General features: G+C 42.1%; 1 protein-coding gene across 2 annotated transcripts; it reads left to right on the top strand.

Annotated features, from left to right (window-relative positions):
- The first annotated feature begins 916 nt into the window (after positions 1-916).
- On the top strand, positions 917-21,377 carry LOC124088066 (zinc finger protein 709). Of its 2 annotated transcripts, none has more exons than XM_058576799.1 (4): positions 917-1,151; positions 17,209-17,335; positions 17,545-17,605; positions 19,298-21,377. In XM_058576799.1, exons 1-4 carry the CDS (start codon positions 1,149-1,151, stop codon positions 20,772-20,774), a joined length of 1,668 nt encoding a protein of 555 aa, XP_058432782.1. In that variant the 5' UTR covers positions 917-1,148; the 3' UTR covers positions 20,775-21,377. The 2 variants fall into 2 exon arrangements, with proteins under 2 accessions (XP_058432782.1, XP_058432781.1); XM_058576798.1 differs by having other exon boundaries at positions 917-1,125.
- Positions 21,378-27,230: the final 5,853 nt, after the last annotated feature.

The following is a 27,230-nucleotide window of genomic DNA, read 5'->3' on the forward strand; positions in this document are numbered from 1 at the left end:
CTAAATGCCTTTTTTTTTAAGCTTCTGTAACTTGCTTGCATGATGCTGAGAAAAGCCCCTGGATTGTGTTTTGTTTTGTTTTGTTTTTTTCATCCTTAAATTCCCAAGACACAAGCCACGAAATTACTGTTCTCCCACAGAGCATCAGTGGGAGACAGTCCCTGGCCAGGTAAATAAAGCTCTCTTTTGTTTGAATTAGGTTCTGAGGCGACTCTCCCTAACAGGACCACCAAGGGGAGGGGGCAGGAGGAGCAAACATATTGCCACCAAGTTGTCAGAACTGGCAGCCCCTGTACGTACTCAGAAAGTAGGTTAAGGTCTGCGAGCATTATGATTAGGGTGCAGGTGGGTGGGGGTGCCAGCTTCTATGTAAGTGGGCTCTTGCAGGAAGTGGGGCAGGGTGAGGCTCTGGGCAGAACGGGATTCTTTGACTTGGCTTCTAAATTAACCCATAGTTATTTTGGGGAGTCACCCACTCCAAAGACTAACTTCCCCATCCCCTCCCAGAAGAGACCTCCAATGGTGAGCCCTGCTGACTCACATGATCCTAACTCACCAATCAGAAAGCACCCTGTGCCAACTGTCAAACCGGTTAACTGTCATAACTGTTAAACCACCCCTGGCTCTATAAATATGCAGAGCTGTTCCTCAATAAAAGGGCATTTTTCTCCCACACAAGCCTTGTTGGTTCTTTCAGTTATGCTAACAGGCTTAGCGGTCCCCTTTAACAGGAGGAATAAACAGGTGACCGCTAGGAGGAAGTCCTCAAATGCAAACGTCCCCCAGGGGAGGGAATCTGGGCTGTAAAGTGCTCCGGCTGGAATCCTGCCATTATTGAGACAGATAGGTGATCCCTTCTGTCACTCAGGCTCCAGGGGGGCGGGCCCTGTACCATAGCCAATCAGATGCTGCTTCAGGCTGCTGGGAGAGTTCAAGGAGCAGCGCCAGTGTGAGGCTGCTAAAGCTCAGAAGCGGTGCAAAAACGTGGTGCTGTCTGGCGCTGCCACCTGCGGGATCCCTGCTCATTGCTGAGCCCCTGGTGGTTCACCTCCCATTGCTCCTTGACCTCCACTTCCGACGGAAGCCGCAGGGAAGACACCTGGACACCGCACGAGTCAGGAGATGGTGAGAGTGCTGGCCAGATTGAGATGGTCAGTCACCTGGGGTGGGGTGTGGGACAAAGGGCTGAGGCCAGTGAGCCCCAAGCTCAGGACCACCTTGAGGGTGCTAAGGGAGGAAAATGCAATTCCACTTGAATTCGACTGTGGCGGGACCCAGCCTCCGGGTGGCAGCAGCCAGAGTCCTCCGCCGGAGCCGCTGGGCCCCCGCCCGCCGGGTGCTGCGGGACGGGCAGGCGGGTCGCGGCGCCGGGTCGCGTTGCCTGTTCCTGCAGCCGTCCCCGAGCCTCCTCTGGGCTGCTCCGCCCGTATCTCCCCAGGCTGGGCGCCGGCGGGAGGGTCCGTGGGACCGCAACTCTGCGGAGCTTGGACCTGGGGGGTCCCCAGCCCGCCTTTCTCTTTAGTGGTGGTTGGTTTTCCTTTGATCTTACAGGTTCCAGGTAAGCTTCGTCCAAACTCTACGACCAGCCCCCAGCCCAGGGCGCCTGCGTTTCCTACTTTGCCAAACTGTTTGCGAAGGGGATGGGCGTGGGGACGTTCCACATCCCGTGAGCCTTCCTAACATGACTGTTACTGTCCTCTGATTTTTTTTTTTTCTACTCCTCGTTTTAAACAAAGGAAATGCTGTTTGAGGTGGGACTTGACTTTATTTGGAAGGCGTATGGCCGTAGGGTGTTGTGGGGCAGGTCGCTCAGAAAACACACCAAGTCCCAGTTTTGTCCAAATTTGAAGAGTCTTGTAGCCATTAGGCTGGTGACTGCTCCAGGCACAGTCACCGGCCTGAGCATTTTAGGATATTTAAAGGCAAAAACTGCAAAACCCACATCGGGGTTGACATAGCTGTAAGCAAGCAGGTACAGAAGCTGAACTGGGCAGTTAGCGAGACAATGCAGTGGGTGCATTGGTATTTCCCATGGGACTTTCCAGGTTGGCGTAGCAGAAAGCAAGAAGAAGGGAAGTGGGTCAAAATGACCCTAGTTGGGTACAAGTTAGAGAATGGTTGCTAACGTCTAGACAGTCATTGCCCAAGAAACATGGGACCCAAAGAGAGAACAATTTTGCATTGTATAAGAATTGCCATTTTGTGTTGCCATGTATGCTATGCTAGGTAACTGTTAGTGGGTATAGGGGCAGGACTTTCCCATGGGAGAAGCATTTCTTACATGATATGGAGTCTCAGGGTAAAATGGAGTCTGTTTGGTCATTGCCCATATAGCCTGGTCCATAACAAGGGGAAGCCCCAACCCCTGGACCTGCAGGGATTTCCATGATCAGACAAAGAACTTTAAACCAAAATAAAGAGGGCTGATCAGCTGCCTCACCCAAAAGCCAGTCTGGCATAAGAGCAGGGTTTTTATTATAGCACAATTAGTTACAAAGGCGGGTGTCTTGGGAACTTAGAGCTAACAGGGTTCTGGCAAGCACAATGCAAGGGCAGATAGCAGATTAATGATCTACACTCCTTAACATTTCAAGGTAGGGAGTAAATTCAGATTCCAACATCAGAATTAATGAGGAGCCACTGAGTTTTCAGGGAGGGTTGTTATTTGGTCGGGGAGAGCCTGGCAAGGGTGAGTTCAAAGCATGGGCAGGAATTCCAAACTAGTTTAAACATCAAAAGGCCAAATAGAAATCAGGCCAAATAGAAATCTTATATTTTACAGTAAAACAGAAATGAACTTTTTCATGACCTTGTGAGATGGCTCCCTGTGAGCTGCAAGACAGGCTGAATAAATGTTAGCTGCAGAGTGGGCTGAACACTGCACCCCCACCCATCTGGTTCCTTATCGCTTGTTTGCCTCAAGGCTGAACACCGAATCCCACTCAAGGCTGAACACTCAACCTCCACTTGTCTGGTGCAAGGAAACCCATAACTGGCCCCTGCCTGATCTGTCTGAAGGCAGAAGATGACACCCTTGGCAAGTACTGTGTGACCCAATCCCTGTATGCCAACAGAGCAGCTTGCAGACCCAGAGACACTGTTAGATTTAAACACACAGCAAAAGGGATGTAAGACCTCCTTTCTCTCGCTTTGCTGTCTCCCTCTCTCTCTTCTCTCCTTCCCTGCTCTCTCTCTTTCTCCTTTTCTCATTGATCAGACACCACCGAAATAAAGATCTCTTGCTCAGAGTGTCATGGTCACTTTCCTTTCACTCCCAATCTTAAAATGGAATTAGGCTGGGTTCTTCAAGAATTTCTGTTTTTGTAGGGAGGAGCAAACAGGAGTAGAAACAGGGTGGGACAGGAATGGAGCAGGGGGTGGTAACCTTAGACCCTAGACTAACTCTATCCAGTTTCCCTCTGAAGTCACCCTGCTTTTAGAGTGACCTTGCTCAGGCTGAGGGTGGGTCAAAGATCACAGACCGAGAGGAAAGACAGTTCAGAAAAAGCTTGCTTAATAAGTGTTAGATTTAGTTAAATGGTGCCCCGTTTGTGGGGTGTGAAAGATTTTACAGAGTCTAAGTGCAAAGCAAAGTTTTATTCAATTTCCCAGGGAGAAAAGGGTCAGATACCATAGGCAGCATAATCGCAAAATGAGCAATGCAGACTCCATAGGTTCTGCGAAGCTGTGTGTTTATTCCCAGACTCAATCACTCAGGCACCCAAGGGGCTCACTTTCTGGTTAGAATTGAATTTTATCGGGTACAATGAGGATGGTTTAATCGTTGGAAACTGCTGACATGCCGATGGGACAGTCAGGGAATTAGTTGTGCAGGTTAAAAGTTTAACTCAGCAAGGCAGGTGTAAAAAGGTTGACGAGTCCTTGCTTCCCCGATGTTGAAGAATAACACCAAAGAAGCACGCCGAGGCAAGGTCAGAGTAGAAATTAGAAGTTTATTAAAGGACAGCAGAAAAGACTTCTCCCAGAGGAAGAAGGGGACCCAAGAGGTGGAATCCATGGAAGGGATGTTGTCTCCCCTTTTTATAGTTCTTTCAGTGATGGAATGTAGGTGGGAAGGCCCTAGGGGTGGGACACAGGTGGGCCAAAGAAGTAATCTGGTCAGGAAGGACTTCTGAGTCAGCACCTTTTTGCTGGGGGCTGTTCATTAACATTTCTTTGAGGTGGACTTTGGCCTAGGGCCTTTTCGGGACTTCATTAACATTCCATGAGTTGTCCTGTGTTTTCCCTGAGTCATTCTCCGCATGGTCTCCATTTTAGATTTCACTCGATATTAGACCGATTTATCTAACTACACTGACTACCTAACTTTAAATCTGGCTTCAGGAGGAGATAGGAGCTCTGATCCCTAGTGATGAAAACTCAAGTCCCAAATCCCACCCATTGCTTTTCTTCTTCCTCTGGGATTCATTGTTGCCCAGATGTTTGTTCTTTACTGTGGGGGAAGACCAAAATTTAGGGCCCATAATTCAGAGTCTGTCTCATTCCCTCAGGGCGCATTGTTCCTGGAGAAGGATTTACTGGGAGAGGCTTAGTGTTGGGCTAATTTCCCTCCTTCCTCTGGAGCCCCACCTGTCTTTTTTTTTGGGGGGGGGGCTGTCCCAGGAATATTAGTTTCCGTAACGCTTCAGGCTGTGGTTTATAGCCAGGATCAAAGAGCGAAGCCTTCAGTATTGATTGCTTGCCTGGGCCCAGAAGTTGGCACCTCAGGTCTACCTGGGGACTTTTTAAGTTTTGTCTAGCAGGTTATGGGTGGGTTTGTGGCTTTTCTCTGGATGGCTTGCATAGATGGTAGATAACTCTTTGACTTAGAAGGGAACATTAAGAGTGGGGTAGGGAACATTAAGGGTGGGGTAGGGAACACTAAGGGTGGGGTATCTCCTAGGGTAAGATCAGAAAATGGAATCACTTATGTCAAGAGCATAAATTTGAGATTAAAATAAATTTTCCCCCTGCCCCCTTCTCCCGAGATTACAATAAATATTTTGTTTTAGCTAATCATTTGGGAAGTGTGTGTCTGGTTTTAATAGTTTAAAAGGAAGGAGAATCATCTAACTAATGGGAAGAGTTTTGTGCTAAATCAAAAGTCTTGAGAGGTGAGAGTTCCTTAATCATCACTATTTATCAGGATTAAGCTCTTGGGTCAACTCAGCAGCTATAGCTTGTTGTAGGGTCAAACGAGGCAAGGCACCGAAGACAGCAGGAAACAGTTTTATTTGGCTGCAGCCAGGTTCAGAGGGTACAGCCTTTGCTGTAATCTGAAAGAAAAGTGACCACAACACTCGGAGCAACCTAAAGATCTTTATTGCAGCAGTGCAACAAAGAGAAAAGAAAGAAGGAGAGAGAGAGAGTGAGTGAGAGAGAGCGAGAGAGAGAGAGAGAGAGAAGAGGAGAGATGAAGAGGGAGAGAGCAAGAACAAGAGAGACAGAGAGCGCACACAAGAAAGACAAAGAGAGCAAGAGAGAGAGCAACAAGAGAGAGGGGGGCCTAGCAGGAGGGAGTTTTTATAGCCCAAATCTAATGGGGCCTCTGGGTCTGCAAGCTGCCTTGTTGGCCCAAGGGGGGGGGGGGGGGGGCGCGGGGGGGGGGGGTTAAGTGTTCAGCCTTGAGCGGGGTTAAATGTTCAGACTTGAGGCAAACAGGTGATAAAGGACCAGATAGAGGGGGGTTTGAGTGCGTGGGCTATCTTGCAGCCAACATCTGTTCAGCCTGCCCTGCAGACAACACAGTTCAGCCTGCTCTGCACCCAACATAATCAATCAATCCCCTGAATCCTGAGTTCAGGGAGTTTCAGTGTTTTATACCTAGCATATAAGGGGAGGGGCTCAGAAGTTCACAGTCTGCAGAAGTTCACAGAAAAGCAGCTTTTTCTTTCACTGTTCTGGGCAAGTTAACCCTTCAAGGACCACACCTGAGAAGGGGAGAGCTTCTTGTCCCCTTTCTCTCCTCCCACTGCCAGCTGTTACCATGGAGCCCATTTGTAACTTATCTTAGAAATGTAGACATCTCTGTGAATCCCAGCTCAAGGCCAGAGGCTTTGTTTGCACATTTCTACAAAGTACTGTACTGGATACGTTTGTGAAAAACTAGTAAGGGGGTGTCCAGCACCTGGAGTGCTGGTATCTTCTCAGCCAGTGGCCAAGTAAACAGGGCGACATGAAAATAGGAAGTTTATCTACTTTGGACTCTTTTGCTGACAGTCCTAAAATCAGCCATGGTGAAGAGGGCTTTTCTGTGGAGAAAGGGGGTGCCACTTCAATCCCCCCTTTAATGATGCTCCCCATAATTTAATCCTTTAAATTTAAGAGCATCATTACCATTATCTTGGCTTAAAGCCTTATACAATGTCAAAACCTTAGTTGTTATCATCCTTTCAATAGTAGCTTCTACAGTAGACCCAATAGTTTTAGTGCACAGTGGAGCCAAACATGGGAGCAATGACTAGGTTAATAGCAGAATACCAACTATACCAGTTAAGCTTTTAAATCTACCAAGAGTTGAAAACCATCTCCCAAAAGCATGTTTGGGACCCAAACTTTAATGCCCTTCTAGGTATGAACTAGGACATGTGCTAGTTCTCTTGTGTTGTTGGTTATGTCCTTAACTGTTTGTCTATTGTCATCCATTGGATGCAATAATCTGAGCTATTGAACTCTCCACATATATTTTTTTTCCTCAGCCAGTAAGTAATCTAATGCCAAGTGGTTTTGATAATTAGCCCCTTGCATCTGGTCTGTTGTGTGGCTAGGAGGTCAAAGGCTGGGGCAGTCTGATTAATAATAATTTCTAGTACAGCTTGTAAGTGAATAATTCTTTTTAACAAGTAAATAGGAGTTCTATAACTCCAACTGCCATTTTGTGCTCAGGTATCTGGAGCATAAGTGGCAATAATCCTCTAGAGTGGCCAGTTACCTTCACCCCAAGATTGGTGACCTCCTAAATCAAGTCTCTTTCCAATGGACCTCTTTTTCCTTTCCAAACAGTCATCCATCTATAACATTCCTCTGGTGGGACAGGTCCTAAATATATGTTTTACGACCTCTTGGTTATAGTGGATTGTCTTGACACATGGTTCACATGACCTCCATGGTTGGAATAGGAGAAGGGCAGAATCCCTTATGGTTATCAAAGGAAACCAAACTAAATAATAGACTAACATTTTGGTTAGCATAGGTTAAACAGCATGAATCAATAAAGCCAAACTAATAACACCAAACAAATCCTAGAAAGCTTATATAAGCAAGATAAAAAAATGTAAGTGAAATTTTGTTATCCAGAGTCCAGTCAGTAGGAGTTACTGTTATCAAACCAGTAGCAAAAACCAGAGAACTGTGTATATCTCTAGAAGCAAGGGGTGGCAATGTATTACAGTATAAGAACTATCTCAGAGGTTGAAAGAATCCATTAGTCCTGGTGGGAAGTTTATCTTTCATAGGGCATTGATCAGCCAGTCCCTCCTGTGTGGCTGAAACAGGGCCGTAGTCTCCTCAAGCTTCGGCCTGTGTAGACCAGTCAGCTTCCGGAGTGACTGGAGCAGGGCTGTTGTCCTTCTGATCCTCAAGCTTCTCCGGTGCTCCTTTTTCTTCAGGATGGTCAGCTTCAAGGGTGTAGCAGCATCTGGAGAGCACTCCTAGTCCGCAGCTGCAGGCGTGAGTCTGATGTAGTGAATCCAGGGACTTATCTCTGCAAACTTTACTGCAGTTGAGGTGGATAAAATAACAGTGAAAGGGCCCTTCCAAACAAGTTCAGGGGTTGAATATTTCATTTTTTCACTCAGACTCAATCTCCAGGCTTGAAGGAGTGTGCACCTGGATCAAATTTACTGACAATCTTTCTCTAACCTATTGGTTGAGAACCTGTAAAGTTTTCCCTAAGACCTGAAGCTGCCTTCTTAGGGTTAATTTTCTTGTCTCTCTTAAGTCTCCCTGTAGTTCCCTAATAAGGGGGGGGCTCCCATATATTATCTCAAAAGAAAAGAATCCAGTCCTCCTAGTGGGAGTGGATCTAATCCTCAGCAGTGTCATAGGGAGGAGTTCATCACAATGTGATGAACTAACACAGCTTACCCAATTGAGCCTTAAAGTCCTGTTCGTCCTTTGAACTTTACCAGAACTCTGCAGCCTATAGACAGTATGTAACTTTCATCTGATATTTAAACTCTTGGTCAGTAATCGTATCACTTCTGCCCCAAAGCTGGCCCATTGTTTGAGCCAATAATTATTGGGACAACAAATCTGGGAATAATTTCACAGAGAAGCATCCTGGTATCTCCTTAGCTTTTTCAGTGCGGGTGGGAAAGGCTTCCACCTAGTCAGAGTATGAACACACAAAAAACCAAAAGTTATTTATAGCCCCGTGAGCATGGTAGTTCAGTGAAGTTTACTTCCAACTCTTCAAAAGGGGCTCCTCCTATAGTTTGGATTCCTGGTGAAAGCTGTGGCCCCTGACAAGAATTGTTGTGAGCACAAACCTCATATTGTTTGCAGATCATCCAGGTGATGCTTGTGAGCTGGGGGTCTAGAAATGTTGACTCAGAACTGTCTCAAGTGCTGTCTGTCCAACATATTTTCCTGCAGAACTGTTTGATAAAGGCTGGGGCTAGAAACTCCAGGATGGCTATTCCGGCCATCAGAAAATCTCCACTTTCCTCCTGGGAGAAAATTTTCTTTTTCAGTCTTAAATCACTTACTTTCATGATGGGAGTATGTTGGCTCCCATTCTGTTAGCTAGTCGGCCAGGCAGAAGGGCAGCATTTAAACCTGGGACTGGATTTTCTTCCCATTTCTTGCAGACAGCTAACCTGGCCTCTCTGTCAGCTCTCCAGTTGCCCTGAAAAACCACAGTGTTTCCCTTTCGATGACCTTGGCAATATATAATCACAACCTTCCTGGGAGCCCACAGTGCATCCAAAAGTTCCAAGAATTTCTTGCCTATACATCATGTCCCCCCCTTTTTTTTTCCTCCCCTAAGTTAATTAGCCTACATAAGGCCCTATGAACATGAAGGGTAGTGAACGCATATTTTGAGTCTATGTAAATATCCACACAGACTCCTGCTGTCAACTGAGGTGCTTGAGTCAAAGCAATAAGTCTTACTTTTTGTGCTGAAGTTTCCTGAGGCAGAGGTTCTGCCTTGACAGTAGAGTCCAGAGTGACCATTGCATATCCAGCAAAACATACCTCATCTTTTATAAAACTGCTTCCATCTGTGAAGTACTCTGCATCAGCGTCCCCGAGGGCTGGTCTGTTAGGTCTGGTCTGCTGGAGAACATTCCATCCATGACCTCAACACATTTGTGATCAGGATTTCCAGGTCCAATGGGCAGCAAAGTTGCTGGGTTTAGAGTTCTGACGACCTCAACGTGGATACGTGGGTTTTCACATAACATGCCCTGATATTTGACCATTTTTTAATTAGTCAACCAATAGTGTCCTTTATATTTTAACAATGTCAAAATTGAATGAGGAACTCTGACAACCAGTTCTTGTCCCATGGCCAGTTTATCAGCTTCCAACACCAGAAGAGCTGTGGCTGCAAGGGTCCGTAAAAAAAAGGTGTCCAGCCCTGGGCTACAGAGTCCAACTGTTTGGACAAATAGGCCACTGGACGGTGCCATGTCCCCAGCATCTGAGTCAAAACTCCCATAGCCACTCCAGACCGATCATGGACATACACAAAGAAAGGCTTTGTGAGGTCAGGGAGCCCTAATCCAGGTGCACTGGTGAGTGCTTGTTTAATGTCCTCGAAGGCTCCCACATCAGAGGATCTCATTTTCCCCCTACCTCTCTAGTAGACAGGACTGTAGTGTGTGCCACTACACCCAGCTAAATGGTGATTTTCTTATTTGTAACCTGAGTGGACAGAATAATGAGGTCTGAAAAAACAAAGAGAATTGTTGAAATAGATTATTTCGTACCAAGGAAGAATATAAACATCTGGGGCTTGGGGTAGAGCTTACTAAGCATTTGCAAGACCCTGGGTTCTATCCCAGCACCACAAAAAAAAAAAAAAAAAAAAAAGAAAGAAAGAAAGAAAGAAAAAATAATAATAAGTAAATAAATTTAACTCCTAGCAATTAAGAAAATATACAGATCTCCGTGGAATCACGTGCAGGTAAATAGACTATGGTTACTGCTGGTGAGTCTCCCTGATTTCATCTAGCTCTGCCCTCAGATACCAACATAGATGGAGTTTTTTGACATTGATAAAAATTTTTTAAATATATTTTTAAATGGTAGACACAATACCTTTATTTTATTTTTACATGGTGCTGAGGATCAAACTCAGTGCCTCACACTTGGTAGGCAAGTGCTCCACCACTGAGCCACAACCCCAGCCCTGATAAAATGTTTTGTACCTCAAAACATAGTCTAGGTTCCTGAATATTCCATGTGATCTTGGAAGAAGTGTGTACTTTGCTGTTGTTGGAGTGTCCTGTGACATCAAACACCTGAAGTTGCCAACTGATGCTCATGAGTTCAACTATTTCATTCCTGATTTTCTGCCTTCTTAATCTGTCATCAATAGAAGTGTGTTGAAGTCTCCAGATATATTTGAATATTAATTTTCCTTTCAGTTACATGTTTTTGCCTCATAACTTGATGCTTTGTTTAAGGGAATACCTATTAAGAACTGTTACATCTTCCTGGAGAATTGACTGCTGTATCATTATTTTATCCCTTTATTTCTTCTTTTTTTTAAAGGTACAGCTTGATTCATCTCAAATTAACATAGCTTCTACTTTTTTATTATTGCCCTAATTGTATATCTGTGCAATTATTATTTAATATAATTTAATATAATTATTTAATATAATTAATTATATTAAACATTTCAGTATCTGAATGTTATCTTATTTTAAAAATATTTATTTACATTTTTTAAAATCATACATGAAAATTGAGTACCATATAAAATATGTGTCTCAAAGTGTATTTGCATTGTGGAAAGGCTAAAGTGAAGTAACATATACATAACTTCATACCCATCATTATTTGTAATGAAAGCCCCTAAAATCTAATTCCTTCATGATTTTCCAGAGTACAACTTTGTCATTTTTATTTATTTATTCATTTTAATTTTTTAGTACTCAAAATCTTTCACATGCTATGCAAGCCCTCTACCAATGAGTTACACCCCAGCTGCTTTTAAAATTTTATTTGAGACATGTCTTACTAAGTTACCAGACTGGCCGGAAATTTATGATCTTCCTGCCTCAGCCTCCTGAGTAGCTGTGATCACGGGCTTGTACCCCATGTCCAGCGGAGTCCAGTTTAACTATGCTCATTGTAAGCACATGGCCCACCAATGATGGAGGCAGGAGACGGGAAGCAAACCTCCGAACAGCAAGCTTTCCTCCACTCTGCAGCAAAGTCAACCCCTCAGGCATGGGGGGGCTCATTTTCTGGGTATGGGAAATGGCCCCCTGGTTACAGAAGGCGTTTGGGTTTTATAGTTTACAATGAGAGTGAGTTATATCAATGGAGACTGCAGAGGTGCAGTTTGGACAGTCAGGGAGCTAGTTGTGCAGGTTAAAATTTTAACGCAGGAAGGGCAGTTGTAAAAAGTTTGAAATTGGGGCTGGGGCTGGGGCTCTGTGGTAGAGTGCTCGTCTTGCATGTGTGAGGCCCTGGGTTCGATCCTCAGCACCACATAAATAAAATAAAGTTATGGTGTCCACTACAACTAAAAAATAAATAAAAATAAAAAGTTTGAAACTCCTTGTCACTGGGAAAAGCTCACAGCTTGGGGTCCGCTGCTTGCCTTCCTTCCTCTGGGACCCAGTGATACCCAGAGCTTCACTATTTGCTTTTCTTCTTCCAGGACTCATCTGCAATGGGAAAGGGCCCAGCATTTCAAGATTAGCCTCCCCGCTTCAGGACCCATTGTGTTAGGGAAGGGGTAAACATTTGCTTTTGGTGGAGATGCTGGGGATGAACCCGGGAAGGCCCATTGCGAATGTTTGGCTAATTCACTCCCTCCTCCTGAGCGCACTCCCTCTGTTTTTCGAGGCGCTGTCTTATAGGAATATTGTTTTCCATAACCTTTCAGTCATCATGTTTTAATATAATCGATCTCTTGAAATTATTTTTACTATGCAACTATAATTTTGATCCTTTAAGATGTCTCCCCTGCCCTCTCCCTCTCTGGGTCTTCATATATAAAATGTTTTTTTTGTTGAATAGAAAGTTGGGTCTTGTTTTCTGATCTGTCACTCTCTTTTAACGGGTGCATACAGATGATTCACGTTTACAGTGATTATTGATATATTAATGAGTGTGGTCTTTGTAACTGTTTTTGATTTGTTCTAGTCGTTCCAGATTTTTATTTAAATTTCCCATGAGGTTCTGCCTTCTCATTTTAACTGTGCGTTTTGCTTCTATGTTGTCTTCTCCATCAGCACATCAAGTATATTTGTTTTCTAAATATTTTTAGTGATTTCCCAGGACTATCAAAATCTGTTTACAGGAAATCTAAATGCACTTTAGATACCGCTGGACTGTGTTCGTGGGCAACGAAGGGGGGGTCTTCGTTGCCCAGTTTCTCAGAAGGCCCCAGCTCCAGAGCACTAACACACTTTTCTTTGCGTCATCAGAGTTACTACCATTTGCTTCTTTCCAGAGAACTTCTTTCAACAATTCATATGACAGAGGTCTCCTGGTGACACAGTCTCTCAACTTGGTCCTGTTTTCTTTCCTTTTTTCAGGCTGTGTAGTTTCCACCATCTTATCTTCATGACGCTCTGCTCAGTTTGCTCAGATCCATAACTGAACATCTAGGGATGATTCATTGAAGCTGTGCTTTGATTACTGATTTGTAACTCTGTTGGTGCAGTATTTGCACATCCTCCTTCTGGTGTCCTTTAGTCCCTCGCTGCAGTCCCCTCTGCTCCTTTGAGCAAACCTCAGTCTGAAAGTCTTTGTCTGGTAGTTCAGTGCCTGAAGGTCCTCAGAAATGGTTTCTCTCCATTCACTTTCCCCCCATTTTTGAGCTATCTGTTCCTGCTTGTCCACATTCTTTGTGGTTTTTTTCATCATTGTATTGGAAGGTGGCTGTGTGAATATCACTGTGACAAACTGGATTCTCCTGCTTTTCTGGTGTTGAGGCAGGAAGATTAGAGGGGGTTGAAATGGGGTTCTTCACTTCCTTTGAACTTTTGGTTCTAGAAATTTCTCAGTTGATTAGGGTTTGGGGAAATTTTTTTTTCTTCCTAAGAAAGAACTTATGAAAAAAATTAAAATTTTCAATGCCTTTTCCCTTCTGGTATCAGAATCAGCTGGTGTTTTTTTTTTTTTTTTTTCTTTGATTGTTACACTGAGAACCTGGTAGGATTCTGTAGGTGAAACTTAGCTATTTTTAGGATCTGCTAAGAACCTGCTGAGTTTCTGTAGGTGAAACTCAGCTATTTTTAGGATCCCCCAGAAAATTTCACCTCTCCAACTGGTTTTCTTTCTGCCTTTGGCAAAATTCATCAGGGATGGTTTCCTACCTTGGTTAAGTGTTTCTGGTGTCGTAAGTTAATCCAGGGTCTGCCTCTTTGTTTCCCCAGTTGGGAGATGAAGGGTAACCATTTTTTAATTTTTGTCATGTTCTGTTTATTGCTGTATCTTCAGTGTTTAGAAAAGTCCTTGTTACCCAAAAGGCACTTAATAAATATAGTGCTGAGTGACAGGGTGTGGTGGTACTTGCCTATAATCCCAGCTACTGAGGAGGCTGAGGCAGGAGGATGTCAAGTTTGAGGCCAGCCTCAGCAATATAGCAAGACTTGTCTCAAAATAAAAAATAAAAAAAGCTGGAGTTGCAGCTCAGTGGTAAAGTGCCCCTGAGATCAATCCCCAGCACCAAACCGAACCAAATAAAAAAACCCCCAATAACAACAAAGTAATTACTCACTGAATAAATAAGTCAAATAAATCTTCAAAGGAAATAGACAAGTCTTCGGTACCTCAGCAATAGCCTTCACATTATAGTCCATTTTGGTGCAAATTTCTGTGTAGTGGCTTTAGGCTGCCCTATAAGTGAAGGCCTTCCCTTATGTTTAAAGTGCAGGGGTTCCTATCTGTGGTGAATTCTTTTCTGGTGTCTCACAAGATAAGACTTATCAGCGAAGACTTTCCCACATTCAGAACATTCATTCATAAGGTTTTTGTCCAGTATCGAATTTTTAAATGTAAACCAAGGCCCAGCTTCTAGCTGAGGGATTTTCTACATGGACAAGCTTTCTCTCCACTGTGAATTTTCTGATGGATGTGAAGTCTTGACTTCTGAAAGAAAGCTTCCTCCCATCTATCACTAGTATCATTTAGAAGTTTTTCCCATATAGATTTTTAAAAATTTGTTATTTTTAGTTACACATGACAGTAGAATGTATCTTGACATACACAAAGTATAACTTCCCATTCTTGTGGTTGTACATGCTGTGGATTAGAGGTAGGTACGATGGCACATATCTCTAATCCCAGCAGTTCGGAACGCTGAGGCAGGAGGATCTCGAGTTCAAAGCCAGCCTCAGCAACTTAGTGAAGCCCCTTACATGAACACAGGAAAGTTATATCTGGTTCATTCTACTGTCTTTCTTATCCCCATTCCCCTACCCTTCCCTTCATTCCTTGGGTAATCCAGCAAACTTCTATTCATCCCTACTCTCTCCCCTTATTGTGTGTTAGCATCTGCATGTCAAAGAAAATATTTGGCCTTTGGTTTTTTGGGATTGGCTTATTTCACCTACCATGGTAGTCTCTAGTTGCATCCTTTTACCAGCAAATACTATCATTTCATTCTTCTTTATGGCTGAGTAATATTCCATTATGTATATATACCACATTTTCTTTATTCATCTGTTGAAGGGTGCCTAAGTTGGTTCCATAGCTTAGCTGTTATGAATTGAGCTGCTGTGAACATTGATGTGGCCACGTCACTATAGTTCCCATATGGATTTTGTTGTCATTGATGAAATGGGATTTTTCTTCTGGATGAATTTATTGCCGTACAGCTGAAACTCATAAGCCCTCTCTGGCATGAATTTTCTTTCTTTCTTTTTTTTTGTACTGGGAATTGAACTCAGGGACACAACCACTGGGCCCATCCCCAGCCTTTTTTTGTATTTTATCTAGAGACAGGGTCTCATTGAGTTTGCCTAGTGCCCTGCCATTGCCAAGGCTGGCTTTGAACTCTCAATCCTCCTGCCTCAGCCCCCGAGTCCCTGGGATTACAGGCGTGTGCCACTGCACCCAGCTGTGAATTTTCTTTTGATCAGTGATGTTTGATCTCTGGGCAAAGGCCTTCTCACATATCCTACATTTATAGGGTTCTCTCTTGTGTGTTCTCTGGTGTTTCACAAGCTCTGGCTTATAAATAAAAGCTTTGGCACAGTCCTCACATCTATATGGGTTCTGTCCTGTATGAATTTTTTAATGTGGGAAGAGTGACCCGGAACTAGCTCAGCATGTTTATCATGTAGGGTCTCATAACCAGGAAGTGAAACTGCAGAAGCTTTGTGAATTGTTCAGGCTTGTGAGTTATCAAGAGGCTTCTTTGTGCAGTAAAATGTTATAGAGTTAGAACCATCTTGCGGCTATCCTGCTGTACCCAGAAAACCCACTCTACTGGAACTTTTGATAACTGTTGGCCTCAGAGCCGAGGGTCCAGGTTGTTCACATCCTCGCCTTTCCCAGGCCTGGCTTTTGCCAACACCGCAGGATCAGCCGATGACTAGGGCTCGTTCGCTCTCCACAATTTAACCCTCTCCATTTCTTCTTCTCTTTGTGCACCACACTAAGGTAAGGTGATCAGAAACCTGAGGCTCCTTTCTTTGGAGCTGGCAGGAGACTCAGACCACCCAACCTCTGCCCAGAGCTTCCCTGTAGCCTCCATGAATCTCTGAGGCCAGGCTTCTTGCTTTGCTCTCTCAAAGACAATTGCTGCCTGCTTGAGAGACCTGCCCTTCTCTCTTTGAGCCCTCAGTTCAGTGAGTAAAACCTTTGCCTGTCTTCTTGTTTGTTTTTTTTTGTTGTTGTTTTATGCCACATTGTCCTCAGTGTCAGCATCAGAACCATCCCTCTGGAGATGATCAGACCATAAGCGGGATGTGCAGACACTGACCACCTCCCCGTCTGTGTTTTCTTGTTCCATTTGCTGACCTGCTGTTTGCCTGATGGCCAGCATGCACTCTGACCTCTGCTTGCACACTGGGGATCTCCCAGTGTGACCTGTGCTACCCTGCTTATTGCTACCCAGTCTGCGAATCATAGCTCACAGTGCTTCTTTCAAGGCAGACATAAATAGGGATATGTTCTGTTCTTTCCCAAACTTAATTCTTTGTGTAAATGATTCATCATAAAGTATATTGACAAAAGAACAAATAAAAGGTCTGTGGTAAGATTAAGATGTGGTAGTACTAACACTATAAATATCCTGAGACTTCTGAAGATTCATAACAGAGCCTTGGCCATTCGTTAGAGTCTCCATAGGTGACCAATGTCCTAATTCCTCAGTCACTTTCCAGTCTTTTCTGTGTGATTTTTCACTAACCAGTGTTCTTTAAGAAACAGAAAGTACCTTATTTATGGTACAAATAAGGGCAGCTTCAAGTTGATTTAATCTCTAATTTTTAGTAAGTATTAAGGCAATTTCAAGGGAAAGTGTTACAGGTTCCTTTCTTGGCCTCATTAGGTCCCCACATTCTCATGACTGAGGCTGAAGCAAACTGTTTTCCATCCATCCAGTGGTGAGGGCCTTGGGCTTTTCAAAGTCCCTTCTTAGTGCTTTGAAAAATATTGCATCTGTTTCCAGGTACATTTGGAAAATGCGTTCTCTGAACATTGCTGGGAAATGACTAGTCTGTAGATTTGATTGAAGTTCAAATGACAGGAATTGACAGTGGAGTGTATCGGTGTCCTCTAAGCAAAACTCCCTGCCTGTTTGCTCCGTCTTCAACACTTAGATTTCAATTGACTGTTTCCCTCCCCAAGGCCTTATGTCTTATTTTCAATATGTTGTTTTATCTTGCAGTAGATGTGTCTCATTTGTGGATGTGGGTGGCACTAGGTACCACACCCAGGGGCTTTGTGTATGCCATGCATGGAATACATGCATGTCCCTAAGTAGATACCATTTTGTCCCCGTGAGTCTAGAAATGACTTTTTGATGTCTCTCTCCCTTCCTCTTGGAAATATATGTGGATGTTTTAGGAGCCCGTGACCTTTGAGGATGTGGCCATGAATTTCACCCAGGAGGAGTGGGCTCTGCTGGATCCTTCCCAAAAGCAGCTCTACAGAGATGTGATGCAGGAAACCTCTGGGAACCTGGCCTTTCTAGGTAAAGGTGGCATGATTCCCTGGCTTGGTCATTGGAAAGCAAATGTCCCTTGTTCATCAGTGTTGCTGCATAATTCTGAACGTGAATTTGGGAACACTGGGGTGAAGACACGAGGCATGATCCTATTATACTTTGAATATAGCTAGAACCTAATAATTTTTCTATAATGTTGAATGATTCATAGTGGTTTTTCTGGGTCTACATTTTAGGAGAAAAATGGAAAGAACTAAATGTTGAAGATGAGTTCAAAAGCCACAGGAAAAACCTAAGGTAATTTGCACTCATAAGGGAAAGCAGTGTTCCTGCAGAGTCTTGGAATGATAGGTATTTTTGAAACATGAGCACATGGTACAAATAAGGGCAGCTTCAAGTTGATTTAATCTCAGAAGTGTTCCTCCCAACTGTATACAGGTTGAGCATCTGATGTGACTTGGATCTGGAATGTCCCCCATAGGCTGATGTGTAGCAGGTTTGTGCACAATGCAGCAATGTTCAAAGCTGGGGCATTGGGAAGTGATCAGATAAAGAAGGACCTAACCTTATCAGTGATTCAGTCAATTAATAGATGCATAACTTTTTTAAAAGGAGGAATCTATTTTTATTTATTTTGAAAATATTCTTTGAGACAGGGTCTCGGTGAGTTGCTTAGGGCCTCACTAAGTTGCTGAGGCTGGTCTTAAAATTATAATCCTCCTGTCTCAGCCTCCCAAGTCTCTGGAATGACAGGCATGCACTACTGCTCCTGGCGTATATTCATAAGTGGATGGCATTCCTGGGAGGTGGCAGGGACTGTAGGAGATATGGACTAGTTGGAGGAAGTAGGGCCCTACAAGACTTCAAGCATGCCCTGGAAGGCTTTATCTTTGCCTGACCCCCTTCCTCACGTTTGAGTTTTAGCCACCATTAGGGGAGCAACTTTGCTCTACCTCGCTCCCCACCATGATGTTCTGCCTCAAGCCCAAAGGGATGGAACCTATCAACTAGCAACTGAAACCTCTGAAACTATGGACCAAAAATAAATCTTTCATATTTTAAGTTGTTTTTCTTATACATTTTGTCACAGGGATGGAAAGCTAATAGCCTCCATAATCAGAAAATCCCAAACCCCAAATATTAACTATTGGAAACATTGGGAGCAATATAATGCTAGGAGTGACAGTTTTTCATATGTGTATATGTGTGTGTGTGTGTGTGTGTATACATACACACACATTGTTTTATGCACAAAATTATTAAAATTTTTATATTACCTTCAGATTTTTGGTATAATGTATATGTGAAACAAAAATGAATTTTGTAAAGTAGAAGACATATTAAAGATATCTCATTATGTCTGTGCAAATATATCAAAATCCAGTGTACTTTTGGCCACTATATAAGGAATACTCAAGTACCTACCATATAGAACCACATGTAAATACCAACTCTTTGTAATAGCTGTTTTGGAAACTTTCTACTGAGTGTTCAATCCATTGATGTTCAAAAATTCTTACAGGGCACAAAACCAGCACTTCTGTAGCAAAAAAAAAATTTGGGGGGGGGGAGGTACTGAGGATTGAACCCAGGAACACTTGACCACTGAGCCACGTTCCCAGCCCTATTTTGTATTTTATTTAGAGACAGGGTCTCACTGAGTTGCTTCATGTCTTGCACTTGATGAGGCTGGCTTTGAACTCATGATCCTCCTGTCTCAGCCTCCTAAGTCACTGGGATTGCAGGTGTGCACCACTGCAATGGCAGAAATTATGGAGGCACCACTGGGATAGTAAATTATTAATAATGAAAACCTAGGGGCTGGGGTTGTGGCTCAGTGGTAGAGTATTTGCCTAGCATGCTTGAGGCAACTGGGTTTGATCTCCAGCACCACATAAAAAGACTAAACAAAGGTATTGTGTCCTTGTACAACTAAAAATATTAAAAATACAAACAAAACCTTAGTAATGTGCTTCTCATTTTTTACAGAAGTCAAGTGGTTGAGAGACTCTGTGAATGCAAAGGAGATAGTCAGTGTGCGGAAAACCTTAACTGGACTCCAGAGCATATTTTGAAGGAAAAAACTCCTCCAGGAGTAACACCATGTGAAAGTCCTGTGTGTGGAGAAGTGACCATTGGTCATTCATCCCTAAAGGTGCCCCTGAGAGGTCCCACTGAACACGAACCATGTGAGCATCAGGAATATGGAGAGAGGCCATATAATCAGAAGGAGTGTGGGAAATCCTTCAGCTATTCTCAGTGTTTGCAGACTCATGAAAGGACTCACAGTGGAGAGAGACCCTGTGACAAAAAATGTGATGAAGCCTTTAGGTGTTCCAGTCCTGTTGGAAATCATAAAAGGACTCACACTGGCGAGAAGCCCTATAAATGTAAGCAATGTGGGAAAACCTTCGCTCGTTCTAGTATCCTTGTAGAGCATGAAAGAATTCACACTGGAGAGAAACCATTTGTGTGTAAGAGTTGCGGCAAAAGATTTACTCGTTCTAGTTCCCTTTACACACATGAAAGAATTCACACTGGAGAGAAACCCTTTGTTTGTAAGCAATGCAGTAAAGCCTTCTGTGATCAGAGTTCCCTTCGATACCATGAAAGAATTCACAGGGGAGAGAAGCCATATGTATGTAAGCAATGTGGGAAAGCCTTTGCTTGTTCTGGTACCTTTCGAAAACATGAAAGAATTCACGAAGAAGAGAAACCCTATAAATGTCTGCACTGTGTGAAAGCCTTCCGTTCTGACAGTGCCTTTCGAAAACATAAGAGAGTGCATACTGGAGAGAAACTCTATGTATGTCCGCATTGTGGTAAAGGCTTTGTTTATTCCGTTTCTTTTAAGTACCATGTAAAGACGCACAATGGAGAGAGAGAAAAGAAACCCTATGAATGCAAGCAGTGTGGTAAAACGTTCTATAGTGCCAGTTACCTGAAAGAACATGAGAACATTCACAGTGGAGAGAAACCCTATGAATGCAAGCAGTGTGGTAAAGCCTTCCATAATTCCGCTTCCCTCCGAAGACATAACAAAGTGCACACTGGAGAAAAGCCACATGTATGTGAGCAATGTGGGAAAACCTTTGCTTCTTCTAGTTCCTTTCGGAGACATAACAAAGTTCACACTGGAGAAAAACCACATGTATGTGAGCAGTGTGGGAGAGCCTTTGCTTGTTCTAGTTCCTTTCGGAGACATAACAAAGTTCACACTGGAGAAAAACCACATGTATGTGAGCAGTGTGGGAGAGCCTTTGCTTGTTCTGATTCCTTTCGGAGACATAAAAGAACTCACACAGGAGAGAAACCCTATAGATGTATGCACTGTGGAAAAGCCTTCAGTTCTGACAGTGCCTTTAGAAGACATAAAAGAAAAAAAATGCATACTGAAGAGAAACCATATTTTGACAGCATTGCAGCAGAGCCTTCATTTATCCCTCTTCATTTAAATGCCACGTAAGAACGCACAATGGAGAGAAACCTTATGTATATGAGCAATGTGGGAAAACCTTCCTTATTTTGAATCATTTTATAGCACATGAACAAGCTCATAGGGGCAAATCCTATGTGTGTAAGCAGTGTGAGAAAATCTTGTTTCCCAGTTCCCTTCAAATACATGAAAGATTATACACTGGAGAGAGACCCTACGTTTGTGAGCAGTGTGGGAAAGCATTCCGTTGTTCCACTGCCCTGAGAACCCATAAAAAAACGCACAGTGCAGCGAACCTGTACGAACTCAAGCAGTGTGGTAAAGCATTTGGAGATCCCAGTTCCCTGAAAACATGAAAAAATTCACAGTGGAGAGAAACCCTATGTATAAAAGTCTCCATTTGGCTCACACATGTGGATGCACACTGAATCAAACCTTGTCATTGTGAAGAAAAAAAATAAAACCCAAGAAAGTTATTAGTTGAAACACAGTTTCAATTAATGAAAAATTGTCATGTAGTGCAATCTTATGAGTAATATGAAGAACTCGATGCAAAGTAATTTGTGTAAAATACTCCAGAAAATACGCAATCTGAAGGAATTACTACAAGTTATAATAAAGATATTGTGTTTATCAGTGGCTCATTCTTGTTGTGGGGGAGTAATGGGAGTTGCATCCAAGGGCACTGTACTACTGAGCTACATCCCCAGCCCTTTGTTCAGGCAATACAGAGGGTGGAGCATCATACTCCATACAACCCCACCTACAACTGCTGAGAATATTTTGAACTCCAATGGAAAGAATTCTTTAAATTTTCATCAAGGTTTTAAAATTTTTTTTTTAATTCTTTTTCTCTGTTTAATTATTACCTTGATAGTACATGGACATTTATACAGTTTAAAATTTTTCTTTTCTTCTAGTATTTTTGAAGCCAGTTTTTTTTTTTTTTTTTTTTTTTTCACGGATTAGGTTTTTTGTTAAACAGGATGCTTGATTAGTATATTTTAGTATTGTTTTGTATTTATTTTTAATTTTTAAAGTTTTTTACTTTACATATTTTTTTTCTTCTACCTGTTTCCCTTGATTCTCTTCTGCTAGCAGCCAATCTCTATTCTCTTTCACACTTCCTTTAATTTTTTACTTCTCTCCTCCCTCATAATCTCACAAGCTATCACTTCTGTTTTCTCTGTCCACCATTTGAAAGTATAAACCCTTTTGCAAGCTGGTTGTTATTATTATAGGCAATAACTGGTCATATCATTTCTGTTTATTATGATAATTAACTTTGTAGACATCATAGTAGAAATATTTGGTTTAATGCTATATATTGTTTGTATTGGTTGTTGTTAATTATTTGTCTACCCCTTGAGGTACGTTAAACCTTCAGAGACACTGTAAGTCCACAAGATAGAAACTCTGCTGCCTCAGATCCATATTGTTAGATGGGTAGACATACAAACAACATGAAAAATCATCACCTCAAGCAAACCAAGATACTTCAATAACAGAATCCATTGACACCACAGTGGAAGAAATGTTAGGGAAGGAGTGAATATCAGAGAAAATACAGAAAGTAAAAGGTCACTTCAATAGAGAGAGGCAGAGAAGATTGGGGGGGGGGAGAACTCTTTGAAATGAAAGAATCAATAAACCAAATTAAACATTCAATGGAAAGCATCACCAATAGACGAGATCACTTGGAAGACAAAACCTCAGGTAATGAAGACAAAATATATAACCTTAAAAATAAAGTCAACCATAGTGAGAAGATGTTAAAATATAAACAGAACTTTCAAGAACTATGGGTTAACATGAGAAGACTGAACTTAAAAATTTTTCTCATCAGGATAGATGAAGATGTGGAGATACAAATCAAAGGAATGCACAATCTTTTCAATGAAATAATAGAAAATTTCCCAAACCTAAAGAATGAAATGGAAAATCAAATACAAGAGGCATACAGGATCCCAAATGCACAAAATTAAAACAGACCCATACCAAGGCACACTATAATGGAAATGCCTAACATACAGAATAAGGATAGAATTTTAAAGCTGAAAGAGAAAACTATCAGATTACTTATAGGAGGAAACCAATTCAGATCTCAGGTGATTTCTCAACCCAGATCCTCAAAGCTAGGAGTTCCTGGAATAACATACCAAACTCAAAGAAAATGGGTGCCAACCAAGAACCCAAATCCAGCAAAATTAAGCTTCAGATTTGAAGATGAAATAAAAACTTTCCATGATAAACAAAAGAAAAGGTATTTGAAACTAGAAAGCCTGCACTACAGAACATTCTTACCAAAATATACCATAAAGATGAAATGAGAAAAGTGAAAACCAGCTTGTTTTTGTAGGAACTACACTAAAAGAATAGTCAAATGAGAAACTAATGCAAGTCAAAAACTAGAAATAGGTGCTAAAGTTGTGGCTCAGTGGTAGAATGCTTGCCCCACATGCGTGGGGCACTGGGTTTGATCCTCAGCACCACATAAAGGTATTGTGTTCATCTACTACTAAATTTTTTTTTTTTTAGAGAATTTTTAAAAATATTTTTTAGTTTTCGGCGGACACAACTTCTTTGTTTGTATGTGGTGCTGAGGATCGAACCCGGGCCGCACGCATGCTAGGCGAGCTCGATACCGCTTGAGCCACATCCCCAGCCCCCTACTAAAAAAATTTTAAAAAGTTAATCAGAAGGGACAAGGATATTCCATACTGCTTAAGGGAATTACCCATCAATAAGATAACAGTCATAAATATTTATGCCCCAAACAATGGAGCATCTACACACATCAGTCAAACCCTTCTCAATTTCAAGAATCAAATAGACCACAATTCAATAATACTGGGTAACTTTTCTGTGACCACTGGATAGATGCTCCAAACAAAAACTAAAGCCAAAGAACTAAAAAATACAATTGACAATGTGGACTTGGACTGAATACACTTTCTTAGCCAATGGAGCCTTGTGTAATATAGACCACATATGTTCACATACAATTGTAATATTAATATATTTTTAGCAACTGAAGGATTATTTATATAGCTCTCTTTCCATTTATATTTTTTGTGTTCTTGCTTTTTTCTTGATTAGATTTGTTTATCAAACTTAAGGTGTATTTTTCTTATTTCATATGATTTCTAATGCATTAAATCACACAGGAAACCCAGTCCTCATGATTTCAAATTTTTTAAAAAAGTAATGGAAATGCTTTTGTATTAATTATATTGTTTACATACATGATGAAACTGATCAAATTGCATACTTCAAATATGTGCATTTTATTGTATTTCTACTTTAATAGTTATGGGGAAAAAATTGAGACAGGCTCTCTCCAAGTTGCACTGGCAGGATGGCCTTGAGTTTGTGATTGTCCTGCCTTAGCTTCCCAAATTGGGATTATAGGCATGCACTGCTGCACCCAGCTAATCAGTGACACATTCTTAAAGTAGACGCCACTGTGATGTCCCCCTGGAAACACCAAACGAAGCAGGGAAGCTTCAAGGTCATTTATCAAAATAATTAAATGAGCAACAGACAGCTTTCATTTTGAGTAGCATCCTAATTTTAGTGCAGAAGGGGGGTGTGACTGACATACTAAACATGGGACGGGCCCAAGGACACCACCTGTCCTTAACAGTGTCAACAGTTATCAAATTCAGAAGCACAGGACAGGGGCAAGGTTAAAAAAAAGAATCCCTACTCAGTATAAATTAACTCGAGTTGAGAAATACGATTTGTCCAGGAGGAAACATGCCACTCAGTCCTTTGCCATCAAATGTTCATACCTAGCTCATATACAGCAGTACAACACTTAAAAGTACTTAGGGCTGTGCATAGTGGCACACACCTGTAATCCCAGCGTCTCAGGAGGCTGAGGTAGGAGGATCACAAGTTCAAAGCCAACCTCAGCAACATGAGGCCCTGAGCAACTTGGTGAGGCCCTGCCTCAAAATATAAATAAATAGATAGATAGATAAATAGGGCTGTGGGTGTGGCCCAATGGGTAAGTGCCCATTGAGCCCATTATTGGGTTTAACCCCCAATACTAGAAAAATAATTAACTAAAATATCTTTGGGGCACAGCTGAGTGGTATGTGGCTGCCTGGTATACACAATGTCCTGAGTTCAACCCCTAGTAATACAAAAAGAAAGAAAAGAAAAAGTAATTGCACAACTTTTAATTCCCTATGTCTCCCTGAGTAAAGGGCCCCTGGGTTTGAAAGAAAGGGAAGGAGGGAGGAGGAAAGGAAGGAAGGAAAGGGAAAGGCCAGGCCGTCGTCCCCATTTCTCTCCCAGGCCCCGCCTGCCACCTCCAAGCCTCCTTGCCTGGGCAGTTCCTGTTTTACTTTGTACCATATCTGCCCATTTAAAAAGCATTTGTTGAAATCTATTGGATCTTTTGAAATGACGGAGCCTTTGATCCCTCCCTGCCTCAACCACCCGCCCACACTCTGGGCGCCGCTGTTCCACTGTCCACTTTGATGAGACCAACTCCACATGTGCGGGAGATGGAGGGATCGGGCAGTGTCTTTCTGTGTCTGGCCTGCTCCACTTCATAGAGGTCCTTCAGGTTCATCCACGTTGCCATAAAATAGCAAGGTTTTCTTCTTTTATGGCTGAATAGTATTCCGTCATGTCCGTGGGCCACATTCTCCTTACCCGTCTGCTCACTGCTGCACACTTAGATGGACCTGTAACATGGCCATCCTGAAAGGTGCGGTGCACACAGAGCGTGTGGCTCTTCAACAGACCGACTTCATGGCCTTTGGATGTACGTGCAGCCGTGGGATTGCTGGATCATGCAGGGGTCCTGTTTTTAATATTCGAAGAATATCCATTATGTTCTCCATAATGTCTATATAATACTGGACATTTTCACCAACAGTGTGTAAGGGTTCCCCTTCTCCACAGCACTAGTGACTGATTGATTCTTTGATAATAGCCATTCTAACGGTGTGAGGTGATATCGTGGTTTTGATTTGCATTTCATTTGAATGTTATTTTTTTCTTTTGGGAAATGTCTGTTCAGGTCATTTGTACGTGTGAATGTGTGTGTGTGTGTGTGTGTGTGTGTTACTGGGGATTGAATCCAGGGCCGCACACATGCTAGGCAAGCACACCACCACTGAGTTACATAGCCAACTCTTTTGCATATTTTTTATTGGGTTATTTGTTTCCTTGCTATTTAGTTGTTTGAGTTCCTTATATATTTTGGAAATTAATATCAGATGTATAGTATAAAAATATCTCCTCCCATTCTGGAGGTTATCTGTTGCTTCTGTTGATTGTTTCCTTTGATCTACAGAGCATTTTAGTTCAATGTTACCCCCTTTGCTTATTTTTCCTTTTGTTGACTTTTGGAGTCATGGCCCCCCAAAATCATTGCCCAAAACAGTGTGATGCAGCTTTTCCCCTATGTCTTCCTCTAATAGTTTCAAGTCATATTTTAAGTCTTTTTTAAAAAATCATTTTAAAGTACACAATTCAGTGACACTTAGTACATTCACAATATTGTACAAATGTCACCACCATCTGGTTTTAGAACATTGTCAAAGTTTAGGCCATTCAATTTTAGAATATTGTCTGGTTTTAGAACATTGTCATATTTTAAGTCTTTTTAATGGATTATGAGTTGATTTTTGTGTGTGGTGAGAGGAAGGGGTCTAATTTCATTCTGCATATGGATATCCAGTTTCCCCAGTACCATTTTCTAAGAGATATTGCTTTCTACATCATGCAGCCTTATCCCCTTTGTTGAAAATCAGTTATCGAGGAACGTGTGGATTTTTCTGGGCGGTTTATTCTGTTCAACTGGGTTGTGTGTCTGCGTTTTGCTGGGGCCAGGTTTGAAGTCAGGCAGTGGGATGCCTCCAGCTTTGTTCTCGTCCCTCAAGATCACTTTGTCTATTCAAGGTCTTTTGTGGTTCCATATAAATTTTAGAATTGTTTCTTCCATTTCTGTTAAGAAAGTCTTTGGTAGGGATGACACTGACCCTGTAGTATGGATATTTTAATAATGTTAATTCTTCCAATGTGTGAGCATGAGATACATTTTCATATATTTGAGTCTTATTAAATTTCTTTCATCATTGTCAAAAAACACCCCATTCACTCATAAAAGCAACAGTATATCTCCCATGTTATAGTTTTGGCCCCTAAACTTGTAGTATAAAAGTATCGGAAGAACCCCATAGAAATATATCTGATAAGGAAAGTATAAAGACAGAGAGGCAGAAGGACAACACAATGGTACACAAAATTAGTATTTAGAGTCTCAAAAAGAAAATGCTTACAAATCAATAAGAACCAGACAACCTAATAGAAAAATGAAGAAATGTTTTGAACAGGGTTTTTGCAAAAGAGGATATCCATATGAGTTAAAGGAGACTTTCAGATATGAAAATATGTTCAACATCTCTAGCAATTAGAGAAATACAAATTAAAATTACACTATTTCATCTCACTCCTGTCAAAATG

Source organism: Marmota monax, unplaced genomic scaffold (assembly GCF_021218885.2).
Source record: "Marmota monax isolate L192 unplaced genomic scaffold, Marmota_monax_Labrador192_F-V1.1 WCK01_AAM20220418_F8-fsc00021, whole genome shotgun sequence".
Lineage (NCBI taxonomy): Eukaryota > Metazoa > Chordata > Mammalia > Rodentia > Sciuridae > Marmota > Marmota monax.